The sequence below is a fragment of the Eucalyptus grandis genome, chromosome 8, assembly GCF_016545825.1.
Source record: "Eucalyptus grandis isolate ANBG69807.140 chromosome 8, ASM1654582v1, whole genome shotgun sequence".
In the NCBI taxonomy this organism is placed as follows: Eukaryota; Viridiplantae; Streptophyta; class Magnoliopsida; order Myrtales; family Myrtaceae; genus Eucalyptus; species Eucalyptus grandis.
This window is the reverse complement of record NC_052619.1, coordinates 7,676,380-7,699,742: the sequence shown is the minus strand read 5'-3', so window position 1 is coordinate 7,699,742 and position 23,363 is coordinate 7,676,380. Positions and strand designations below refer to the sequence as shown.

The 23,363-nt window shown below is 40.8% G+C and overlaps 1 protein-coding gene and 1 pseudogene across 1 annotated transcript; both read right to left on the bottom strand.

The window, feature by feature from the left end:
- LOC104416127 overlaps positions 1 to 16,109 on the bottom strand; it is a 40,396-nt pseudogene extending 24,287 nt beyond the window's left edge.
- Positions 16,110 to 18,965: 2,856 nt separating this feature from the next.
- On the bottom strand, positions 18,966 to 22,704 carry LOC104456148 (3-ketoacyl-CoA synthase 20). Its single transcript, XM_010070885.3, has 2 exons — positions 21,721 to 22,704; positions 18,966 to 19,965 (listed from the first exon to the last, which is right to left on the bottom strand). The coding sequence occupies exons 1-2, from the start codon at positions 22,540 to 22,542 to the stop codon at positions 19,213 to 19,215; spliced, it is 1,575 nt and encodes a 524-aa protein (XP_010069187.1). The 5' UTR covers positions 22,543 to 22,704; the 3' UTR covers positions 18,966 to 19,212.
- Between the last annotated feature and the right edge of the window lie 659 nt (positions 22,705 to 23,363).

Sequence of the window (23,363 nt, the reverse complement as noted above, 5' to 3'; positions counted from 1 at the left end):
TGCAGGTTGGAGTTAGAGATGAATGTTTGAATTAAAACTATAGAAGTGTTGTTTGCATTTAAACTGTTGTGCATGCTTTATTGCTTTAGCACCACACTATTTGCACACACAACTGCGGTCGGACTCCGGGCTGCGATAGAACTTCTAGGATGGTGTTGAGAAGGATACTTCCTCTAAAGTGAGATTGCTATGTAGAGGTTGACCTTCTCTTCCCGAAATTTCTTTCATGGTGTCGAATGTGTTTGTCCATATCCGCGAGACTGCGTGATTATTGGGTATTCCATTCGACTGAGCCGGGGTTAGGAGGACCTGACACGTTAATGCGAGACTGCAACGGTCAGACCATCCTCTTAGCTCCACCTTGTTAAAACCGTCTAGACAGAAATCGAGCCTCACATCTCATGTGCATGTCTATGTGATTGCCATCGATTTTCCTTAGTGAAGTAAGTCTTCTATTCCCATATTAATGCAATTTACTTACTTTGTCATACTCTTGATCGGTCCATGACAATCTAGGTCAATCATTGATTTAATTCCTTTGTCAATTAGAAATCAAATGAATTGCCATACAATGAACCATTTGGAAAATAAAAATTGAAAATTTGTTTTCAATTTATGTCTTGGTTTTTCCTAGTTCATGTTTAGGAAATTTCGTCCCTGCTGGGGCGTCCCATGTCTTTATTTTCCTAGTCCAATTTTAAGAAATCCTTTTCATTATGGACTTTTCTTAACTAAAAAATAGATTGTTGTCATGGATCTGTTTTCTCAGTATACCTCGTTCTTACATATCTCCATTTACCTTAGGTGATAACGGATCCGTCACGTTCGCCCATCATCACGCGATTAAGAGCTAGAATGGCCGAACAAACCGAAACGCGTGATCGTGTCTCCGCTGTGGAGACTCAACTCCAACAAGTACTCGCCTCTTTACAACTTGTGACGGATCAACTCCAATTCCTCCAAGCAAATCCAACAACTGCACCCGCTCTTCCTGAAGTAGTTATCCCAAAACAAGCAAACCAGATTGATGACGACATGCCTGGCCTAGAAGATGACCCAGTCATTGCTGGAAAGATCAAGCTTGATGATATTCCCAAGACAGATCAGGATGAGCGTGTTGCAAAGCTGGAGGAGAAAATGAGACAGCTGCAGGAGTCACAAAGGTCCCTCCCGTTCGACCTCTCGGTCTATGAGAAGGTCAAAATGCCGAGCAAGTTCAAAATGCCAGAGTTTGAGAAGTATGATGGCACATCTTGCCCAAAATCTCATCTGCAGATGTACCACGTGCGCATGGCCCAACACGTCAAAAACGAGCCCCTCATGATCCAATCATTCCATGCGAGTTTGACTGGACCCGCATTAAACGGTACGTGATGAAAAATGTGAACCGCTCGACACTTGGAATGAAGTAGCGACGCATTCCTCAAACAATACAAGTTCAACATGGACATCGCACCTTCCCGAGAAGACTGGAGCGGATGGAAAAGAAAAGGAGCGAATCATTTAAAGAATATATCTGTGAGATTGAGGAACTTGGCGGCTCAAATTACTCCTGAGCCTACCAACAAGGAGCTGATGAAGTTATTCGTGAAAACCCTTCCGTCCGAGTTTCGCAACAGAATGGCCAGTACATACGTCGAAAGCTTCAATCAGCTTATTCCTGTAGGAGAACAAATCGAGATGGGGATAAGAGAAGGGTGGTTTACTGAGCCATTTAACAAGAGGTTTTCTACCAAGAAGGAGAGGGACCCTGAAGCTGAGATTAATATGGCATACTCTCAACTGAATCGTGATACATCCAATCGCGCTCCGATAATTAAGATTTCTACTAAGCAACAAGGTGGAGGATATCAGTTCTCGGGTCAACGACGTAATGTTAGGAGGCAGCTTACACCTCTTCCTGGACCCCTATCCAAAGTTTTGCCTATTCTTCAAAAGAAGGGATTACTCTCTACTGAGCCGAAGCGACCAAATCCTGAGTGTTATCCTGCATATAATCCCTCCAAGAAGTGTGACTATCACATGGGAGAGATTGGTCACTCTACTGATGATTGCTATGTTTTGAAGCATAAGGTTCAAGATCTCTTGGATACAAAGGCATTCTCTTTCAGCAAGTAATCAGCAAAATCCTCTGCCCAACCCTGATGAAGGCGCAAACGCTGTCACTGAGTGAAGAAGTGCTTATCTCCTAGGATTTCAAGTTTTGCTTAGGATTCTTTGCTTTTTGAAATTTCAATTATCGCTTTTACTTTTAGGGTTTGGTTTGTTTGCATTTTCCATTCCAATAATGTAATTCATTTGATTCTATTCAATGAAATTACAATTTTATTTCCAATTTTGAGGACATGATGGAGTATACCAAACCAGTCCAATGACGATATCCAACCATGAAAAATATCATCCACGGAGAAATCCTGAGGGCTGGACTTTCTCATGCTTCCTCCCAAAAACTTTTTGAAAACAAAAGCATTTCACTGCTAAAAAAAAAAAAGAACAAAACATTTTTCCAAAGCTTGTAGCAGATTAAACCTGTTTGTTTGTCTGACTCATTTGCTTCTTGTCTCAGTACATAATTCTATAACTTGTTATGACAAGGGACATCTGAAAATAGCGTATCAAGTTTCAACGATCATAAACTTGACTTGTGATCAACGGGCTTAGAACGCACTTGTAGTGAAAAAAAAAAAAACAGATTCGGGGCAAGTAAAAGAGGACCATTATTCCCTGGTGGAAGAGTTGACAAATTGTGGGCATGATAGATTTTGGGGCAAAAGAGGATCTCCACTTTTGATGGATAGAGACGATCCAAGGACATCCATTGCTAAGGCAATTCTTTTGTGGAGCGATTCCTGAATGAGTGCTTAAAAGCATGTTTTAAGTGCGATAAATTGTTTGCTTTGAAGTGACAAAAGTTTTTCATGTTTAAAGTTGCTGGACTATTTTGAAAAGAGAAATTTCATATTTAGCTCACCAATTTCATGTGGAGATTTGTCAAGATAGACAACTCAATGATGTGACATCAATGCTTAAGAATGCTGAATGAGACGTGTCAGTATGATGAAAGGCAAACCCTATCCTATACACAGTCCCATATTCATACACTTGTGAGATGAGTGTAGGAAGGTTCATATCCATAAGGTAAAGAGTTCTCTCGCAAAAGGTACGGCAACCGAAATGATGAGAGGCAATTCATATCTCTATCCCAAATACTACAGGTGATCCGTTGCTTAACCCTTTTGAGCCCATACACTTATGGATATTCTTTTCAAATTACCCCTGTCAAGAATCACCCCACATCGGGGCAACTAAGAGATCAAATGGCATCATGAGGTGAGGAAAATCAATTGAAATTTTCTTGCTCTCACTTGCATCAATCTTCAAGTCATGCTATTACATTGAATTCATGTGTTAATTTAAGTGCCTTAGGATGATGAAGAGCATTTCTTTCTCTATCCCATACACTTATATCCTTTGCATAGCCCATTTGAGCCTGCAATTTTATTTCTTTAAACCCAGTTGGTGATCATCCCCCATACTGGGGCAAGGCAAAAGACAGATGAAGACTCTTGAAAAGTTCGAGTGTCATTCAAAGTGTAATTGCTTGACGCATGCATGGTGCGCAAGAATTGAATTCAAAATAGAATTAAGCGGCATGAAAAAGCAGTGTGCCTGGTAAAAGCAAGGCCAATGCCCATGAAAAAAAAAGTGAAGAAAAAATGCATGAGAGCTATGGGCATAAAAGTGGTGTGCCTGGTAAAAGCAAAGTCAATGCCCATAGATGAAAAAAGAAAGTCAAGATAGGTGACTGTCAATTGCAAGAATTGAGTTTCAATGGAGCAATACTCAAAGAGCTCAAAAGTTGAGTTTTCATAATCAATGGGGCATTTCATGAAGACGATCCCCAATGGTGAAAAAAGAAAACTGGTGGCAATGCCAAGATGATCATCAATTCACACCTTTTACACACATTTTGAGCCTAATGATCCTTTCATTTCTCAACCCATGAACCCAACCTACGTTACGTCCCTTACAAAGTCTCTTCAGATTAGGGCATTTGAATTAACGTAAGAGTTCATATGTTTATAAGCATCGCTTGAAGAAGTGCGAGCAAGATTATTTCTTTTTCATTTTGCAAGGTTCTTGACTTGTAAACCCGGAGATGATTACAAGACAGTTCATTCAATAGCTTTGACTCAAAGAGTCATTTTGTTAAGCCGTTGACCAAGCCACATTATGGTCCTTGTTAAAGACCTCTCAGATTGGTAAGATCGTACCGCTTGCGAGAATACTTGGACCCATGTTGATATGATAAAATTGAGCGATTCTCATAACCATTCTAAATGAGAGTGAGTGAAAGTCCTTTCTAACCGAAAGTCTCTCATTTAGTATTCTTAAGAAATCCATGTCATGAGTGAAGATTGTCTTAAATGATAATTCTCTCCAGTGGAAATTTGGGTGATGCAAAGGTCATTATGCATAAACCCCGATTGAATTGATGAAAACCTCACTGAATTTTGAAATGTGCATTCTAGAGTAGCTTAGATTGTCTATCTCTTTGATGAATGCATATCAGTTTTTGCTCTAATTCATGTCTGACAAGTAATTCAAGTTCCTTTCAGAATGTTTCATGATATTAGAAGATGAGAAACCTCCACCGGGAGGTGAAAGACCTCCACAGGATATCCAAATTCCAAAAGACATATCCCCAAGAATCAGAGATATCATCAGGTAAGTATATCTCTACCATACTCTAAAATACTTGTCATTGTGCAGGTATTCTCTCTCAAGTACATCGACACTTGACTTGGTCAAGTTGTCCAATTATATCGACCTGGCGTAATTTCGTAGCCCAGAGTCATTTTCATCGACTCGGCGTGCTTCCATAGCCCGATGTCGCCTTTAATAGACCCGGCGTGCTTCTGTAGCCCGGAGTTCTTGACCTGGTGTGCTTTTGTAGCCCAGAGTCCCTTTAATAGACCCGGCGTGCTTTTGTAGCCCGGTGTCCTTCATATTGACCTGGCGTGCTTTCGTAGCCCAGAGTCATTTTCATTGACTCGGCGTGCTTCCGTAGCCCGATGTCTCTTTCTTGACCTGGTGTGCTTTCGTAGCCCAGAGTTCCCCTCTTTATTGACCCGACGTGCTTTCGTAGCCCGGTGTCCTTTATATTGACCTGGCGTGCTTTCGTAGCCCAGAGTCCCTCTTTATCGACTCGGCGTGCTTTTGTAGCCCAATGTCCCTTTATATTGACCTGTCGTGCTGTCATAGCCCAGAGTCCCTTTCGAAAACACCGACACTCGACTGAGTTGTCCCCCAAAGATTTTCCTCCAGATTCAATCTGATTAAGATGATCGAAGAACGGTTCGGGTCCTGGTCAGTTGACCTCTGTTGCAAGGCTGGGCGACCGAAGAATGGTTCGGGTCCTAGCCAAGCAAAACCTCGTTTAGGCGACCGTAGAATGGTACGGGTCCTAGACAACATTTATTGCTCTAACAGGCGACCGTAGAATGGTATGGGTCCTGGAAAAGCAATTTCCCCATTCAGGCGACTGTAGAATGGTACGGGTCCTGAAAAATCAATTTCCCCATTTAGGTGACTGTAGAATGGTATGGGTCCTAGACAAAACCTATTTCCCTATTCAGGCGACCGTAGAATGGTACGGGTCCTGGAAGGTAAATCCCCGTTTAGGCGACCGTAGAATGATACGAGTCCTAGACACAACCAAACACTGTCATACTGGGCGACCGTAGAATGGTACGAGTCCTGGGAAAGCAGTCTCTTTACAAAGCCATGTTACTATTCTGGGCGGCCCGTAAAATGGTACGGGTCTGGACATGTAACACCAACTATCTTGAATCACTCTACCCTCTTTGAAGGTAAGTTATTCTAGGTAGGTTCATTTGCATTAGCATTTCCATGTATCATATAAATTGCATTTTAAAATGGGATTCATTTAAAAAAAAAAAAAAACCATTCAATGCATGTGCATAGTCAAAATATAGGTCTCAATTTGTCTTTTAAGGCAACCTCTTTGAGCTCACCTTCAAAGAGGGGCAGCTGTTGACACCTAGATTTTGACGGTCCGTTTAGTCATTTATCGCATCAAAATTAGGGTTTAATCAATAATTAATTAATTGCATAGCATTTAGTTGTAGGTGCATTTATTTTTTATTTGCATTTACTGGACCGGTGGTGGATGGGTTGAATTAGTGATTTTGGGTTTTAAATTAATAGTTGGACTAAGCCCATGAAGAAAATTAACCCAAGCCCGTCGTTATGTTTAATTAATTATCTTGTGAAAATTTAAGATTTGATGCGATATTATGATGATTTTTGGAAATTAAAAAATTGCAATCTTATCTTTGGTAATCTTAAAGTTTGGAATATTAAGGAGGATAAGGAATATTCTAAAATATTTTGTTGCGGATGGATATCTCGAAAGATTTTAGAATTGGATAATGGAGTTTTATCTAAAGTGAATTATTTGGAAAAATCTTCACAAAAATTCCAGTTTATCTTCAATCGCTGAGTCAGCATATAAAATCTTCAATGGTCGAGCGAGTCAACTTGGAAGATTTTAATAGATGATTTCAATGGCCGAGTGAGTCAGCATACACGATAATCTCGAAAGATGATCTTCAGCGATTGAGTTGTTATGCAAATCTTCCTAGGTTGAGCAGACTAAGTTTTCACTCTATAAATGGGGGTGGCCTTCTCTTCGTCCGAGGGGGGCTTCTAAAAAAAAAAAATTCAGAAAGGTAGGTCAAGAGAGGTTTTGGCTTCTGCAGTAAAAAAAGAAAAAAAAAAAAAAGGAAAAGTCGAACGTGAGAGAGAGAAAGAGAGAGGAGAAAGGTAAAAAGGCAAAAGGTGATTTGACCCCTACTATTCATCATCTTCCTCAAGTCCGCTGCCCCTCCTCCGCCGCAACTTCCATCCGCGGGGCTTCCACGACCCCGTGTGTCCGCGCCACCACGGGGTTCCCCTCGCCCGCGAGCAGCGAGCGTCGAGCCTCCTTCGCGAGCAACCCGCGATACCAGCCCGGAAGCGTCTGCGACTCCCCCTCGAACGACGCCGCTCCCGCCTTGAGTATCGCCGCTCCGCGCCACCCCGCGCCGCCCCGCCGTGTCGATCCACAACGACCGCCGCTCAAGCGACGAGTTGCTACCCCTGGATCCGAATCTGCTGCTGTCCTCGATGCACCATCAGCTACGCCCGAAAGATCGGCCGTTTTGTTGCGGGTTTACTTTCACCGGAGCCATCATCGTGCAACCACCGTCGCCGCGGATACCCTTCCCCGGAGCTCCTTGCCAGCATTTTCCCGCCGGCCGAAGCCTCGGCTCCGTCGCACTCCGCCTGCAATCGGTGTCGACGCCACGGATCCAGTGACTCGACGACCCGAGGTTGAGTCCCTACTCGTCCCGCTCGTGACCGACGCCGGGAGATCCGAATCCCCCCGCTCCGCGCACCAGCACTCGCGAGCATCGGCTGTGCAGCAACATGCGACCCGCAACGCCCGCGAGCCCTCTCATTTTGCTCGACCCAACGCCCGTGCCCGCACCTCCCGCGCCACCTTGCCATCGCCGACTGCGGTGCAGCCGACGCCGGCCACCGTCCGTCCGGCACCCATCAACGCTGCAGCAAGCCCCTCTTTCTTTAGGTGGTTTAGCTTTTTCTTTTATTTATTTTGTTCTATTTTATCTCATTTTTACTTTATCTATTTAAGTTGTAATATTTGATGTTAATATTTGTGAATTTAGTATGCATTATCCGCAGGGATTTTGTCTGGAATTATTATAATTATTAATTTGATCCAAGAGACATTGGATCATTTTTTTTTAATTATTTTAATTGTTGGGCTTTCTGAGTGAAATTTTAATTGTTAAATCACAATGATTATTTAATTTGGTCCGTAAGACTTCGGATCAGATTTGTAATTATTTTGATCTCTCTGCTTGATAACTATGGTTAGAATAATCGTTAATTTGACCTGTGAGACAACAGGTTATTTTTTCGGTTATTTTAATCATTCATTGCTTGATTTTGTTGATAGTTTAGATTTAATAATTACTTATCTTTAAAAAAAAAAAACTAAAAAATCATAAGATAAAAAAAAATCAAAATTCTGCATGAGTATATAGGTTTAGTAAATCAAGCATGTAGGTTTAACAAATTAGGATTTTCTTAGGATTGCATTTTTAAGATTGCATTTTTAGGAATAAGTTAGGGTTGAACCTAAATATTTTTTAGGGTTTTAGATAATGTTCGCATATTCTAATTATCTCATTTTCCCAAAAAAATAGCTTTCTAAGATAGGATAGGGTTTAAGTCAAATTAATCCCTAGAATAGATTAGAAAATTATCCATTTTTAGATAGATTAATTAGGGTTTTTATTAGTTTTGAATTTCAATAAAAAAAATAAAAAATCCAAAAATCTAGGTGCATGTTAATTAGTTGCATAATATGATCATTTACTTAGAATTTATCAGTGAAGATAGGTCATAAGGTGCATAATAATTAGTTTGCATAATAGGCCCATTTAATTAAAATTTGCATATTAATAAGATTAAGTCATTTGGTCTAAAAATGCATTTTCATAAAATCATTCTAATTTTTAAGAAAACCCAAAAAAATGATTGCTTGCTTTGTGTGATGCAATTTATTTATTTGATTGCTTTAATAATGGATGAGCACCCGTGTGGTCACCACATTTGCATGATAGTAATTTAGGTTAAAATAAATCAGCTGCTTGCAAAAACATTTTTGAAAAATTAAAAAGAAATGGTACCGAAAGGGCATTAGAAAATTCTAATGTAACCAAGTCCCCATACCCTTAGTCTCTGGTTCGTAGGAGTAAAATAAATCTCCCTTTATTTTACTTAGGTGTCTAATCGACCTACCATAAACCGATTAGTGGCGACTCCTAGATAATCATCTTTTGCATGTTAAAAAAAATTAAACCTAAGTCGTGGTTTGGTATGGGCTTGGGAGAGCCCGAGCTAAGCTTAAAGACTTAGTAATCTATTAACCTTGTTTTAGGTGGTGAACCCGCGAAAATTAGGCCGCGACAGAACATTAGTAGCATTAGGTAAAGTCCCCAATTTTCTGATGGCAATCACTTCTCAGATATCTGGATTTTCTGCCTGTTGACAGTAGTCAATTTAAAGGAAGAGATGAAATTTCTTCTCTGTGTTTCTTGGCTTGTTGAAGCTGAAAATCCCATTAATAAAACCACAGCATGTAGTTGTTAAGGCATGTTGTGCGAAGAAGATATTGCTCTGGTGGAGTGCACAAAGCTACCGGGGGTGGCTCACCAAATGAGAAGGGGGATAATCCTTTCTGTTTGCCCTTGCTTGCTTGAAAGGGTGTCATAACATGCCATTTTCAAATGCCCTCTGTTGTATTAAGTCAAAGGGGATGGTATTCTGAGACATGAAGTAAATAAACAAGATTAAATTTAACATCCTGTTTTGACAAAACTTTTGGTAGTGAAATATTTTTTGTTTTCAAAAGCATATTTCTTTGGGGGAAGGAAGCATGAGGAAACTCAAGCCTCAGATTTCTTCTTTCATTTCCCGGCTGGATATCATCAATGGGCTGGTTTGGTATGTCTCCTCACGCCCTCAAAATGTTTTCAGCTTTATTTAGTAATAGGTGGATTTACATTTTGGAAGAGTGATTTTCAAAGTTAGTTCCTCAAGCGGATCTGATGTTGAAAACAAAACAAACCAGAAAGATGTACAGGTTTCCACATAGGGGAATATGCAAGGAAATTAAAAAGGGTTCTACTTGAGTGGGCCTACACCCACTTCCCCTAACGGTCCTTCCCTGATGGCACTATCGAAGAAATCTTCATAATAGTCACCAGTCACACCTCCTTGTGCTCCTAGCTTTGTGAATTTCATATCATCCAAGCCGCCCCATCTATTAGGAACGATGCTCTGATGATGGTCATAGAAACCTTGGGGGATTAAATAGTTGACATAGTAGTCGAATTTACCACTCAATTGGCCCAAAGTGTACATGATTACCTTTCCTCTACGCATCTCCTTAGCATGTTCAAGGAACATGGTACGGGTGCTCGGTACCACGAGGAGGTCATCTTTGCCATAACATAGCCATGGAGAGAGGAACGTGAATACCCTAGCATCCAAAAGATCCTGAACCTTATTTTTCATAATAGTACAGTCATTTAATGAGTGCCTCAACTCCCCCGAATGGTAGTCACAATACTTAGATGGATAATAATCAGGGAAATACTTAGGGGCAGGGCGTCTCAAATCCTTAGAGATCATTCCTTACTCTAGGAGGATGGGGAAAATAGTCGCCATCGATTTAGGAGGAGGCGAATATGGCCGCGTGCTGCTTGAGGACTAGGGTAGCCGATCCTCTTGCCAGATCGTGTCAGTGGGGTCTTCTTCATTTATTATAATATAAAAAACAAACAAGGTCGGATCCCAGGTTGGGTCTGACCCGGATCGGCGGCAGCAGACCCAGGCAAGCTTGAAATGCAAGCCCAACCCGAGATTCCTTTTCTTTTGGATGTTTTAATCAAGGCCCGCAAAATTTTTTTTAAAAAAAAAAGGCCACCCACTCCTAAGCCCATGCGAGCAACCCATGTGCGATTGGGCTTAGTTAGCCTAAACCAACCAAAACCCTACTCGATCCACACCCAAATAGATCCTTACTCAAACAACGACCCGCGTTCAACCTGGCTCGACCCAATTTCGCAACTCTCTCCTCCAATGCTTCTTCATGGCACTAAGGAGGGACGATTGGATCATTAACGACCTAGCGACGGCAACGCGGCGAGAAGTGGTAGGGTTGACGGCGACGACACAACAAGTGGTGGCGATGGCTAGGGTTTCTATGGAGGGGGCGTCGTCGGGGTCTGTAGGAATGGGTAAGGGTGGCACGGCACTGGTGACCGAGGGGGGGCATCGAGGTGAGCAATGGTAGGTCGGTGTTACCAGGGTCGGCGTAGGGGTCAAACAACATCAGCATTGGGCTTACTGTAATGATGTCAGCGGTGTTGGGCTATGTTGAGACGGAGCTGGATCCTGCGATGGCTCAGGGTTGTGAGGGTGGTCGGCAGGCGAAGCTTGCAAAAGCCAAGTAGTCGTGGGCTTGGCCTACTCGGCAGCAGGATAGTAAGCAAAAGGTCGGGGGATGCTCACCGTCTTTAAGGATGCTGGCTAGAGGTCATCGGGGTTGGTGGAATTGCAACAGCAGGCGACGACAACTCCTAGTCTGATCCAGTAAGGTCAGATCTAGCCCTTCTACCGCCCCTCGCTCTCGGATCTTTAGATCTGGTCTTTGGATCTTGGCTCCTCACCCAGATCTCGCTCAGGCCTTCCTTTGGTCTCCCTTCTCTCTCTGGGTTCACTTGCTGCCGGCCTCCCCTAATGTCTCTCGGTGGGAGGTCGTTTAAACTCACAACCCCTCTCTACCTTGCTCACTCTTTGAGTTCCTCTGAAGTCCCTTGGGGGATCTCTCTGAGCTCGCTCGCTTCTGTGTGTTCGTCGACGGACGTGGTGACCCCTTATTTATAGGCGAGGAGGAGGCCGGTCGATAGAGGTTCGGCCACTAGCCCTCACACACCGATCGGCCCTGGGTGCGGCTAAACCGGCATCTCCTCGGCCACCCCACTTGCGCATCCCGTCTGCTACCAAACTACTCTTCCCCTCTTCGTCGTAGGCTGTCCTTGAGTGCGTCGTCGTCACTGCGTGTGGCTTACAAAGGCGGGGAAGGAAAGAGCAAGGAAGAAAGAAGGAAGAAAGAAGCCAGGCCGAATCTAGGGAAAAAAAGGGCTGGGCCTGGGCCCACACGGTGGGGGAAAAGGGAAAGAAAAAGGGGGTTGGGTGCAAAGGCCCAGCCCCTAGCGACCTGCTACTTTTTGTTTTTTGTTTTATTTTGTTTGTTTTTATTTGTGTTGTTGTTTTTTTTATTTATTATAAGGATTAAAAGAGAGATTAAGGCCTAAAAATCTAATTAAAATTTAGGTTTCAACATTGCCCAACTTATATTTGGCAATTCCTTCAACGATGAAAGTTCTCATTCCATGTTTGCTTAGATAGCGCTGAGGGTGCTGTTCATAAAAAGTTCTTATTATCAAACTTATACTTTGAAGAATAGAAAAAGAGAGGAAAAAAAGGACCAAACTTGTTATAACTGCTTAGCAAGGTCGATAGAAATCAAACTAGCATCGCAACCCAAGCCAGAAAGTTTGTAAATTGACAAATTCGCTAGAAGCTTGTAGTGGTTCATGATCATTACAGATAAGGATGGAGTCGGGTTGAACAAGCTATAGTTCACAATGAGGATCCCTTTGTCCTGGCCTTGACTGGAGGTATGCATGGTCCAGGTGGACGATTCTTAGCCTAGAATTGGGAACCGCTTGTTAAGGATCAGTTTTGAAAAATTAGAATTGGGAACCGCCAGTTAGTTGCATGGATCCACCCGAGAACCATACCGGGTGAATACTTGGAATCGATCTCAACAAAAGACAAGTGCCAGATCACCCATGAAACGACGAAGAAACCAATTCTTCACACATCAAATTTGAGCCAAAGTCAAGCTCCGTATGAAACAACAGAGACCAACTCAAAAAGAAAAATGAGTCTCTCTCTCTCTTCTATACTATCTACATCTCAAAGTTGCTAAAGATAAAAACCCACCATTGATTTACCCTCCATAGCTAGCACTCGACAGTAGCGGCCAAAACACACAAGACACACGAAGGAAAAATCATTAAACTCGAGTGACAGATCGCCCATGAAACGATAGAGAAATCAGCTCTTCAAACATCAAATTTGAGCCAAAGTCAAGCTCCACACAAAATAGCGTTCACGTGAACTCGAACAAACACAAAAGCATAAGCGAACGGTTCGACAAAAGAAGCTCCACAATAAGAGCGACATAGAAGTAAGTGGACGAGCCCAGCAACGATGAGGACGACGGTGACAATGAATGCGGAGGTGGCGACGAGGATGGCTACGACGTGGAGAGAGAGTTCAAGTTCGAGGGAGGAAAAGAGAATCGATCACTATTTTGCCAAGACAGCTGCTTTCGGACTAAGTCTTAAAGGGAGATGAGAAAATTTAGAGGTGAATCGAAGAGGAAGAGGGAGCGGAGGGAGAGTTCAAACTGAGAGAGACGAGATGGAGTAGCTTGGCAGGAGAGCAGTGAATTGAGAGATTGGAGCCCTAAATTTCAAATTTGGTAATTTAAAAATATATATATATTAAAAAATAATATATTATTATAATATAATATGTCCGGTTTGGGTGGGCACATCGGTAGATCTGCCCATGGAATCGGGAATTGGATTGGTACCCACCGGCCCCCATAAATTAGAATCGAGAATTGAACTGATTTCCCTAAGAACCGCCGGTTCCGGACGGTTCAAGCGGGCTCCAGTTCTTTTACACACCCCTAGCCTTGACCTAGTCTTGGCTAGCAGCTGGTCAGCGGCCCAAACATGATGGCCTCAGCCTCCGCCCATGTTTCTGCCATGCACAGGGATGGGGGGAACCGAAGCAGGGCCTCAAGAAGATATGTCTACTAACCGAGCCCAAACCGCTCAAGGATCCGCCACTGTAAAGCAAGGTTCTCCTCGGTGAAGGCGGTCGTGAGCTCTCATAGCTCCATGAAGGTCTCGCCGGTGTATATCTGGGCCGAGTCGGGGCTGTAGCAGGCGAAGTCAACAAGATAGACATTTCTGGGTCGGGTCGTGAAGTAGAGCGTGACCAGAAACACCACGAAGGTCGAGCAGAGCACAATGGTGATAAGGCTATACCTAAGTTGGTCCCAGATTTGGGCCAGGTCTCGGGCTGCGAGGGTGGAGAGGTGAGCTGAGGAGATGCCAAGGAGTGACACGAGAAGTAAATACGCAGCACTGGAGATGAGGTAGTGGAAGCCGAGCTTCACGTACTTGAGTCTCACTAACGAGAGGAAAGTTTGGGAGGTTGTGGTTTGATGTTCTGTCCAAGTCTTGGCTTCGAGGTTCGATTGAGACGGGACTATTTGATCTGGGTTTTGTGGACTTAATTGTTCTTGTTGGTCGGCCATTTCTTGCAGAAAAGACGAGATTTTTGCAGCTTCGGAGGTTTCCTGTGTGTCTTCTTCAAGTTAGGGGGGTTTCCTGAAGAATAACAAAGGACGAGAACTTGGAGTTCCAAAAGCAAATGGAGGGAAAAGGCAGAGAGATAGGGTCTTAGCAATGCATGAGGAAGATTGGGGAGTGTCTAGGGGTGGATTTAAATAAGAGCCATGGATAGCGTTGAGGAGTTATTATACACTTATTACTGAGATTAAGGGAAAATTTTAAGCCTAAAGGTAATTTTTTTATAAAAGAGATCATACAATGGATTTTGTCTCATATGAGTATATGAAATGATCAACTTAATCTCAGGTAAAGGTATATTAAAAGTCAAATCTTAAATATAGTCAAGGATATTTTTCGGCCGAATGTTTTTAAAAAAAAATAAAATTCTTTCTTTTTCTCTTTTTCTTTTTGTTATTTTGTCTTTCTTTCTCCTTTTTCTTCATCGTCTTCCTCACGTCTCCATCTTTACTCTCTCCTCCTCCGAAGTCCCTTACTATCCCATGATGCCCTCAACCTCATCCACCATTGCCCTTGACAACAACTCTAGCACCTTCTTCATCAGATGGAGCCAATTTGGGCCCTAAATCGAGCACAAGCAATTCGGGATTTGATACTCATGCTCGATTTGAGACCTTGATCACATGATGCTCATGGTCGAGCATGGTGACGATGGAAGACAAAGCTTAAAGGTGTAAGCCATTAGCTCGTCTCCCTCCCCTCTATTGTCCTCAATGCTCAAACTCTAATTTGTCCTTGAACAAGCTCTTGTTGGTCTTGACAATGACACTGGCTTTATTAGAGGTTCTTGTAGCTGGATTGTTCTCTTCGTGCTGTAATTATGGTGGGTTAATAGATCAATGAAAGTGATCAAAACAAGATACATCTCTTCAATTCATACATCTCTTGAATTCATATATCTCTTTTATTCATATATCTTTTGAGTCCATATCTCTCTTGAATTTATGTATCTTTTCAATACATGATTTCTCAAACTCTATAAATTGATTTGAATTATTCTTTATTCATTCAAAAACAAAAACTCTCATATCTTCACTTCAATTTTCTGTAAGTGTGCTGAATTCACATCTCTTGAGTTTATGTATCTTTTTAGTACTTCTCAAAATCTATAAATTAATTTGCACTATTCTTTATTCATACAACAACAAAAACTCTCATCTCTTTACTTCAATTTTCTCTAAGTGTGCTGATTTTTTAAAAGTGTTCGATAGAGTTCTAGTTGTACAATACTAATTCAAACGGGTTCAATGTGTTTTATCTTACGAGGCATAGTTCATAGAGATGCTTAGGACCGTTGATAGAAACTAATCACCTTAAAGAAATTTTGTTGGCCATATCTCACCTCCTATTCAATTTTATTATAATTTTATAGTAATTTTGCTAGTCTCTATCGGGTTTGCATTGATGTACTCTTCACTTGCATTTGTGTCCTCATTCAATTGGTCATGATTAAAGTTGTTACTGCTTTCTCAAAGTTTTTATTTTCCTGGTTATTACAGATAGTGTTACATATATTTCCTCCAATATATTATATTCCAACACTTCGATCCCTTCAAACTGATCATAACCCTAGATCAAGCATGAGTAATCTGAGATCTAACGCTCGTGCTTGATTTGAGACCTTGATCTCATGCTCATGGTCAAGCATGGCAAAGGTGAAAGATGAAGCTCAAAGGTGTAAGCCATTAGCTCGTCGTCCTCAATGATTAAACTTATATTCGTCCTCGAGCAAGCTCTCCCTGGTCTCAACAATGAGATTAGATTTATTAGAGGTTTTTGTGGTCGGATTTTTCTCTTCGATCCCTTCAAACTCAGATTCATCCACAAGCAAGCTCTCGTCAATCTCGTCAACGAGACTTGGATTTATTTGAGATTTTTGTGGCCGGATTTTCATCTTCATTTCCTTCAATCATTTACACCTCCTTCTTCAACCTTCAGCTTCATCCTCCTCTCCCACTCCTCTGCCGCCAGAATTGTTATTTCCGCCATTTCTCCATCTTGATTCTTTTCAAAATTTGATAAATCACCTCTAAATATCAACAATTGCATTATTTACTTATGTTTATAATTCTAAATTTATGGGGTTTCTGATGATTTTGATCACATTACAAGTTTGATGAGTGTTGATTCGTTCTATGAGTAGATAATAAGCATGCACAACACAATTGGGACCCTCTCAAGAAACCACATATTCCACCTTAATGCAAACTGCATCTATGAATGTCATGAATCAGATAACCCAAACCATCAAAGCATTCCTAAGAAACTATAAATTGAAGAGTGACTGAAGGTGATAGCAGCTGGTTTGTGGAGATGAGAGAGAGATTGAGAATTTTTTTACTCAGGTTTTGAGCGTTTGTAATTTCAGTGTCTTTGGTGATTAGAAGGTTTTATAAATTTTCAATCGTTGGATCTCCACTTATGTATCAACCATTAAGCAGTTGTAAATTAAGATGGACGTGATGTAGGACCAAGAAGGAGGTGTGAGGAAGATGAAAGAAAAAAAAGAAAGAAAAGAAAAGAATTTAAAAAGAAAAAGCGAGAAGAAGAAAAAATGAAAGAAAATTTTAAAATATAACCATCAACAGAAATACCCCTGGCATTATATAAGATTTGATCGGCCGATGAGCTTAAATCCTTATTTGAAACTAGGTTGGCCCTCGAGGTCCACTATATACCATCTTTTGAAAAAACAGTTTTGTTTAAGCTTTTATTTAGAATTTTCTCTAAGATTAATTTAGTTCAAACACCTATTGAGAGTTACACGTGTCGAACTAGTTTGTGGCAATCATTGGATGATGAGGGCCTCACATAGATTAAGTGGAAAGTACACGTTTTGGGATTATAAGAATAATAACCTACTCCTAAAGTTTGAGTTATCATATGATGACCTTCATGTTTCCTCTCGAGAGGGAATCGATTTGATGACGTAGATTTGAATATATGCAAAGTGAGCTCCACAGATAAAGTGTTATTGAGAAACAATCTACATGAAAGAACGAAATGGGTGTAAGAAGGTGTGGCCTCACATAGATTAAGTGGAAAGTACACGTCCTGAAATTGCTGTGTACTTGCGTGCTTGCTATCACAATACGACGAGAAGTATACGGTGCAGTGAAAATGTGGTTAATACTAATTTAGAGAAAACTGAATCTCCAAACACAAGAAAAAATGTTCTCTCTATAATGTATACAGATTAACGATGAAGAAGCTATCTATTCTCGATACATAGCACTTTTTTATAGTAGAAAAAAGCGTAACCCCTAAAAAGGACAAAATATCGAATCCCTAATTCAAAATAGTAGCAAATCAATATCCCTTTAAGGAAAAAAAAAACCTAAACTAAATAATCAAGACAAAGAAGATATAAAACTATATATGAATTTATACTATAAAATATCCATCACATCTCGATATCTTGTTGAAAAATCACATAAATCTTCATTGAATCGCTTGTCTCGAACTCATTGACTATGTTAAACTTATTTGAATGTTCCAGAAAATTTCTCAGCAATCGCATCCACATCAAAATATATTGATATCTAAAAATGCTTCTTATTATGAGGAAATCGATTCAATGATGAAGGTGTGTTAAGGTGTATATAAAGAATGAAGCTCATAGGTGGGTAAAAAGGATACCCAAGAATTTAAATTTGAAACCTCTATGTCAGATGTACCAACTAGAAACTTAGTATTTAGTAAAGTATGGTAAAAAATTTTAGTCAAAAAAGTATGGTACAAAATTAATTCTAATTATGACCGTATCCACTGCATATTAAGTTATATTTTAATAGTCCCATAAAAAATCATAATAGGTTTTGTCAACAAGTTCTTTAGGTGCACTAGTTAAGAGTACTGCAAACGATAAAAAGGCGTATCCAAGCATTTTTAAAATTTGAAATGGTGAACATTTCCAGAAATCACCTACTTCAAGTATAAAAAATGTACAATTCAAAAGTACAATTAAAGATCGTTAGCAATTGCTTTGGGGAACCTTATTAACATTTTTCCAATTTCATAGTAAAATGTCGTGCAAAAGCAGAGTATAATTGAGAGAGAGCGAGCAGCATCTAATTCACAGGACAATTAATTCCTTAGATGAGCGTGTGCATTGAATGGATGCCCTTTTTTGGGTCAGTAGGCGTTGAATCGTTTACTCAACTGGGGAAACAGCGGATTTGATAAGGTATAGCCACATCGTCGCCAATTTAATATGGAGCGCGAGAAAAACAGCAGGCGCTCCAACCGCATCAGTACCGGTCTCGACGATTGGACGTAACATGTTGAACGATGCATAATCGCCATGCCCCATCGAAATTGCTAGGGATAGCAACAAAGTCTTGAGTGAAGAAGGATTTGGGTCGGTAGGCGTTGAATCGTTTACTCAACTGGGGAAACAGCAGATTTTATAAGGTATAGCCACATCGTTGCCAATTTAATATGGAGCGCGAGAGGGACAGCAGGCGCTCCAACCACATCAGTACCGGTCTCGATGATTGGACGTAACATGTTGAACGATGCATAATTGCCATGCCCATCGAAATTGCTAGGGATAGCAACAAAGTCTTGAGTGAAGAAGGATCTTGACTTAACCATGGGTGGAGAAGGTACTGCGAGTCAATCAAGTCAGGTATCACACCAAGTTGGTCACCGATAGGGTAAAAAACTAATTAACCCTTTTTTCCTTTTTTTTTTCTTTAAAGCAATGCTTAACTTGTCGACTAAAATTCAAATATCAACGTCTAGATTATCACAAATACATAAAACATTAAAATACCTACATAACCATAAGTATTTGAAAATTTGTATAAACATGCACTTATACAAGCAACGGGACTTGGAGAGGAAGCACTTGGATAATCGCAAATACTTGACATATTCAAATATTTAGATAACCACGAGCATCAGAAAATTCTCGACATATTTAAATACCCACGTAACCATAAGATTTGGAATGATGCTTGCTTATGAGCACAAGGCAACATAATAATTAAGGATTTGCGTATCCTTCGGAATCAACTTTGCCTATATTGGCAAAATCCCATCCGAAGTGCTTATTTTGCATTAGATCAATGGACAACACTTATGGAACCTAGATGGGGAACTCGTGAATATCGTCCATCCATGGGTTGTTCTCCTTCGCCGGGTCGACGGTCCTCAACGCCTGCCAAACTGCACTGTTGCACATGAATCCGGCCCCGAATGCAATTTGCCATGTCCTATCGCCTTTCCTAATCCTTCCTTTGGCCTCCAAATAGGCCAATTCATACCACACTGAGCTACTCGAGGTGTTCCCGAATCGGTATAGAGTCATTCGTGATGGCTCCATGTGCCACTTGGTGAGCTCGAGGCTCTTCTCCATCTCATCAAGAACAGGTCGGCCTCCAACGTGGATGCAAAAATGCTTAAAGGCCAACTTGAAGTCGGGAATGTATGGCCTAATCTTCATCTTGAACACCTTCCTTGCGACCAAGGTCATGAAGAACCAGAGCTGTTCTGACATTGGGAGCACTGCCGGGCCAAGGGTCGTGATGTTGGTCTTTATGGCTTCCTTGATGACCGCCACCAAGTCCTTGGATAGCGACAAGCCGATCTTCTTCTTCTCGTCCTCTCGCTGGAACAAGCAACCATAGCTTTTGTCATCCGAGCCTTTGTGGGTGAGCACGGTGCGGATGAGCTGGTACTTGGAGCGGCGGCGGTCGGAGGACCGGTTGGAGAGGAGGATGGCTGCCCCACCCAATCGGAAGAGGCAATTTGAGATGAGCATCGACCGGTCATTGCCGAGATACCAATTGAGGGTGAGGCTCTCGATGCTCACCACAAGGGCATAAGAGTTACGATGTACCTAGTGATTAACCCATAAGAGAATTAAAAACATTAGCTGAACTTTAATTTTGTTGAGACATAAATCGAATCTCCCTAGTAAGAAAACTTAGAATTTTGAGTACCTAGTAGATAAAGCATATAATAAATTGAGAATGTACAAAGCTTAAATTGTTCAATTTTGTTGTCGTATATCGAATTCATAAATGCAAAAAGTCCTATTTCAAATCTAGCTATATTTTGTGGCATAATAAATCTTGGGTTGACTTATCAGTGGATCATTTTGTTCAACGACATCTAGGTTTCGAGGGTTTTGTGTTCAAACCACTCACTAACTCCTACTTCTCTACCAACCAAAGCGTAAACTAAGGAAAGTAATTACCTAAAATTTTATTGTCGACACAACATAAATAAAGTTGTTTTTTTATGACTTTATTAACATAACAGTCTTGGGGTTACTACGTAAATAATAATTTGTTTTGAGCCATAAATTTTTAAAGGATTTGATCCCAAAATAATTTATAATTATTTGTTGAATGGATTTTTGTGGTTTAGAACAAGCTGTTATTTTCACATTAAATTAAAAACTGTCACTTAATCATCTCTTTTTTTTTGTCATGATTCTAATTTTATGAAATATTTTTAAATTGAATAGTGCTAGCATCACCGTCTCACGGTGTAACAGTCAAAGGATGTCCACAAAAATTTCCTTTCTCAAACACAATACATGGAAATTTCCAAGCAAGACATAGTTCTCCCTCTCTCTCATTTAAAATGTGTGTCTCAGGATTGGCCGTCCGTTTTCCAAGCTTAACAATATGGCTAGCTAAGCAATTTCCTTTTAAATCACATGACACATTATCAACATAAAGACTATGTTTGATCATTCAAATTTCTAAAGAGAATGAGACTACATAGTATAAGATATGAAATCCAAAAAATTTGTTATATCATATCCACTGTTTGATGATCGCAGTAATAAAGTCGAATATATTTATATTATATCATGTATGTTGTTTGATATAAACAGCATATTAGTTTAAATGAACAAAATATTTTACAAGCAGAGATGGTAATAATATCATGTATGTTTTATTTTCCTCCATTTTTTAATTAATTTCTTTTTTATTTCTTTTTTCCCCTTCCATCATTCTCTAATGAAATTTTGTTAAATAGTAAATTGTACAAACATACCCTAAAATAATAAAATACCTAAAATATGTAATAATATAAATATATTTAATATTTATATATTTAATTTATGTTGTGAAATAGAATTAATTTTAATATATAAATATAAATAAGATTAAATGAAAATAACTAAATTGTTATTTTTTATTCTGAATTTATTATATTAGAATTCAAATATAATTTTAATTTTGTTAATTTAAGAAATTTGTTATTCAAGAAAAATAACTTTCCTATTATGGATGTTACAAATCCTATCTACATTTATCCAACATCTCCCATAGGATAGTTTTATCTAATCTATTTTTCCCTTATATCCAACTTTATCTTATGCATCAAACGTAGAATAGAATAAATTTTATCATATCCTAAATTGTATCTTAATTACCAAACGCAGCCAAAATGGATGCTATTTGCTAGTGAACCTAAGAAAAAATTTCCTACTACCCAACATATATTTAGCATTTCATTGGTCAATGGAAGTTTTCATTCTTTGTTTGCTTCAATAGGGTGTTATTCATAAAAAATTCCTATTATCAAACTTATACTTTGAAGGATAGAAGAAGAGAGGGGAGAGAAGAAGCCAAACCTGTAGCAATTGCCTAGCAAGGTCGATAGAAATCAACCCAGCGCTGCAACCCATCCCACCAAGATTGTAGCTCAACACGTTCCCTCTGAGCTTGTAGCGATTCACGATCATTGACGACAGGGACGGTGTCGGGTTGAACAAGCTACAGTTCACGACGAGGATCCCTATGTCCTTAGCCTTGACCCCGGTCTTGGGCAGCAGCTGGTCGATGGCCCCGAACATCACGGCCTCAGCCTCTGCCCGTGCTTCTGCCATGCATAGGTTTGGTGGGACCTGGAGCACGGCCTCGGGCAAGTAAGTCCGCTGCCCGAGCCCGGACTTCTCAAATATCTTCCGCTGGAAAGCAAGGTTCTCCTCGGTGAAGGTGGTCGTGAGCTCCGAGATCTCCATGAATTTCTCGCCGGTGCATATCTGGGCCGGATTGGGCTTGTAACAGGCGAAGTCAACAAGGTAGACTTTGCTTGGTCGGGTCATGAAGTAGGGAGTTACCAGAAACGCCATGACGGCAGGGAAGAGGACGACGGTGATGAGGTTGAACCTCAGTTGGTCCGAGAGTTGGGCCAGGTCTCCGGCCATGAGGGTCAAGATGTGTGCTGAGGAGATGCCGAGGAGTGGCACGAGCAGTAAATACATGGCGTTGGAGATGAGGTAGTGGTAGCCGAGCTTCACGTACTTGAGCCTCACTGACAACAGGAAGCTTGGGAGGTTGGGGTTCGATGGTCTGTCCGAGTCTTGGCTTTGAGATTCGACTGAGATAGGGAAAGCTTGGCTTAGGTTTTGCAGATTTATCTGTTCTTGTTGCTCGGCCATTTCTGCAGCCATTTCTGCAAAAAAAACCAAGATTTTTGCAGCTTCAGAGGCACTTCAGAGGTTTCTTGTGCCTCTTCTTCAGAGGCGTTTCCTAAGAATGACAAAGGACGAGAACTTGGAGTTGCTAAAGCAAACGGGGGGAAATGGCACAGAGAGAAAGAGAGAGAGCGGGGGGGTGGGGGTGGGGTGGTCTTAGCAATGCATGAGGAACATTGGGGAGTGTTTGGGGTGGATTTATAGAGAGTGCGTGGAGAGCGTTGAGGAGTTATTATACGGTTATTGCTAAGATTAGGAGAAAATTGCATATAAGGATTTAAAGTGAGTCATTTTCTTAAAAGAGGTTATATGGTGCACTTTATCTCATATAAGAATATAAAATGACCTATTTAATCTCAAATAAAGATATGCATTTATAAAGGTCAAATCTTATATATAGTCAGGGGTATTTTCGTCCTGGTATTTTAAAAATTCTCTTATTTTTCTCCTTCTCCTTTTGTTTTCTTTCTTTCTTTCCCTCTTTTTTTTTTTTTTTTTTCCATCGTCATTCCTCACGCCTCTATCTTACTCTCTCCTCCTCTAAAGTCCTTTATTCTCTCCCCGCCAAACTGCCCATTGACGCCCTCAAGCTCGTTCACCACTGTCCTTGACCGCAACTCCAACACCTTCGTCATCAGATGGAGATCGATTTGAGCCCTTGATCAAGCGCAAGCAATCTAAGATTTGACGCTCATGCTTGATTTGAGGCCTAGATCTCGGGAGCTCGTGGTCAAGCATGGCAACGGTGGAAGACAAAGCTCCGAGGTGTAAGCCGCTCATCGCCCTCCCCTCACTCA

Bases quoted from the DNA above. Each gene is read 5' to 3' on its own strand.
- LOC104456148 (XM_010070885.3), bottom strand. From the start codon at position 22,542: ATGGCTGCAGAAATGGCCGAGCAACAAGAACAGATAAATCTGCAAAAC. The intron at 19,966-21,720 runs GTTTGGCTTCTT...GTTAATCACTAG, and splicing joins TTGCTAGGCAATTGCTACAG to GTACATCGTAACTCTTATGC.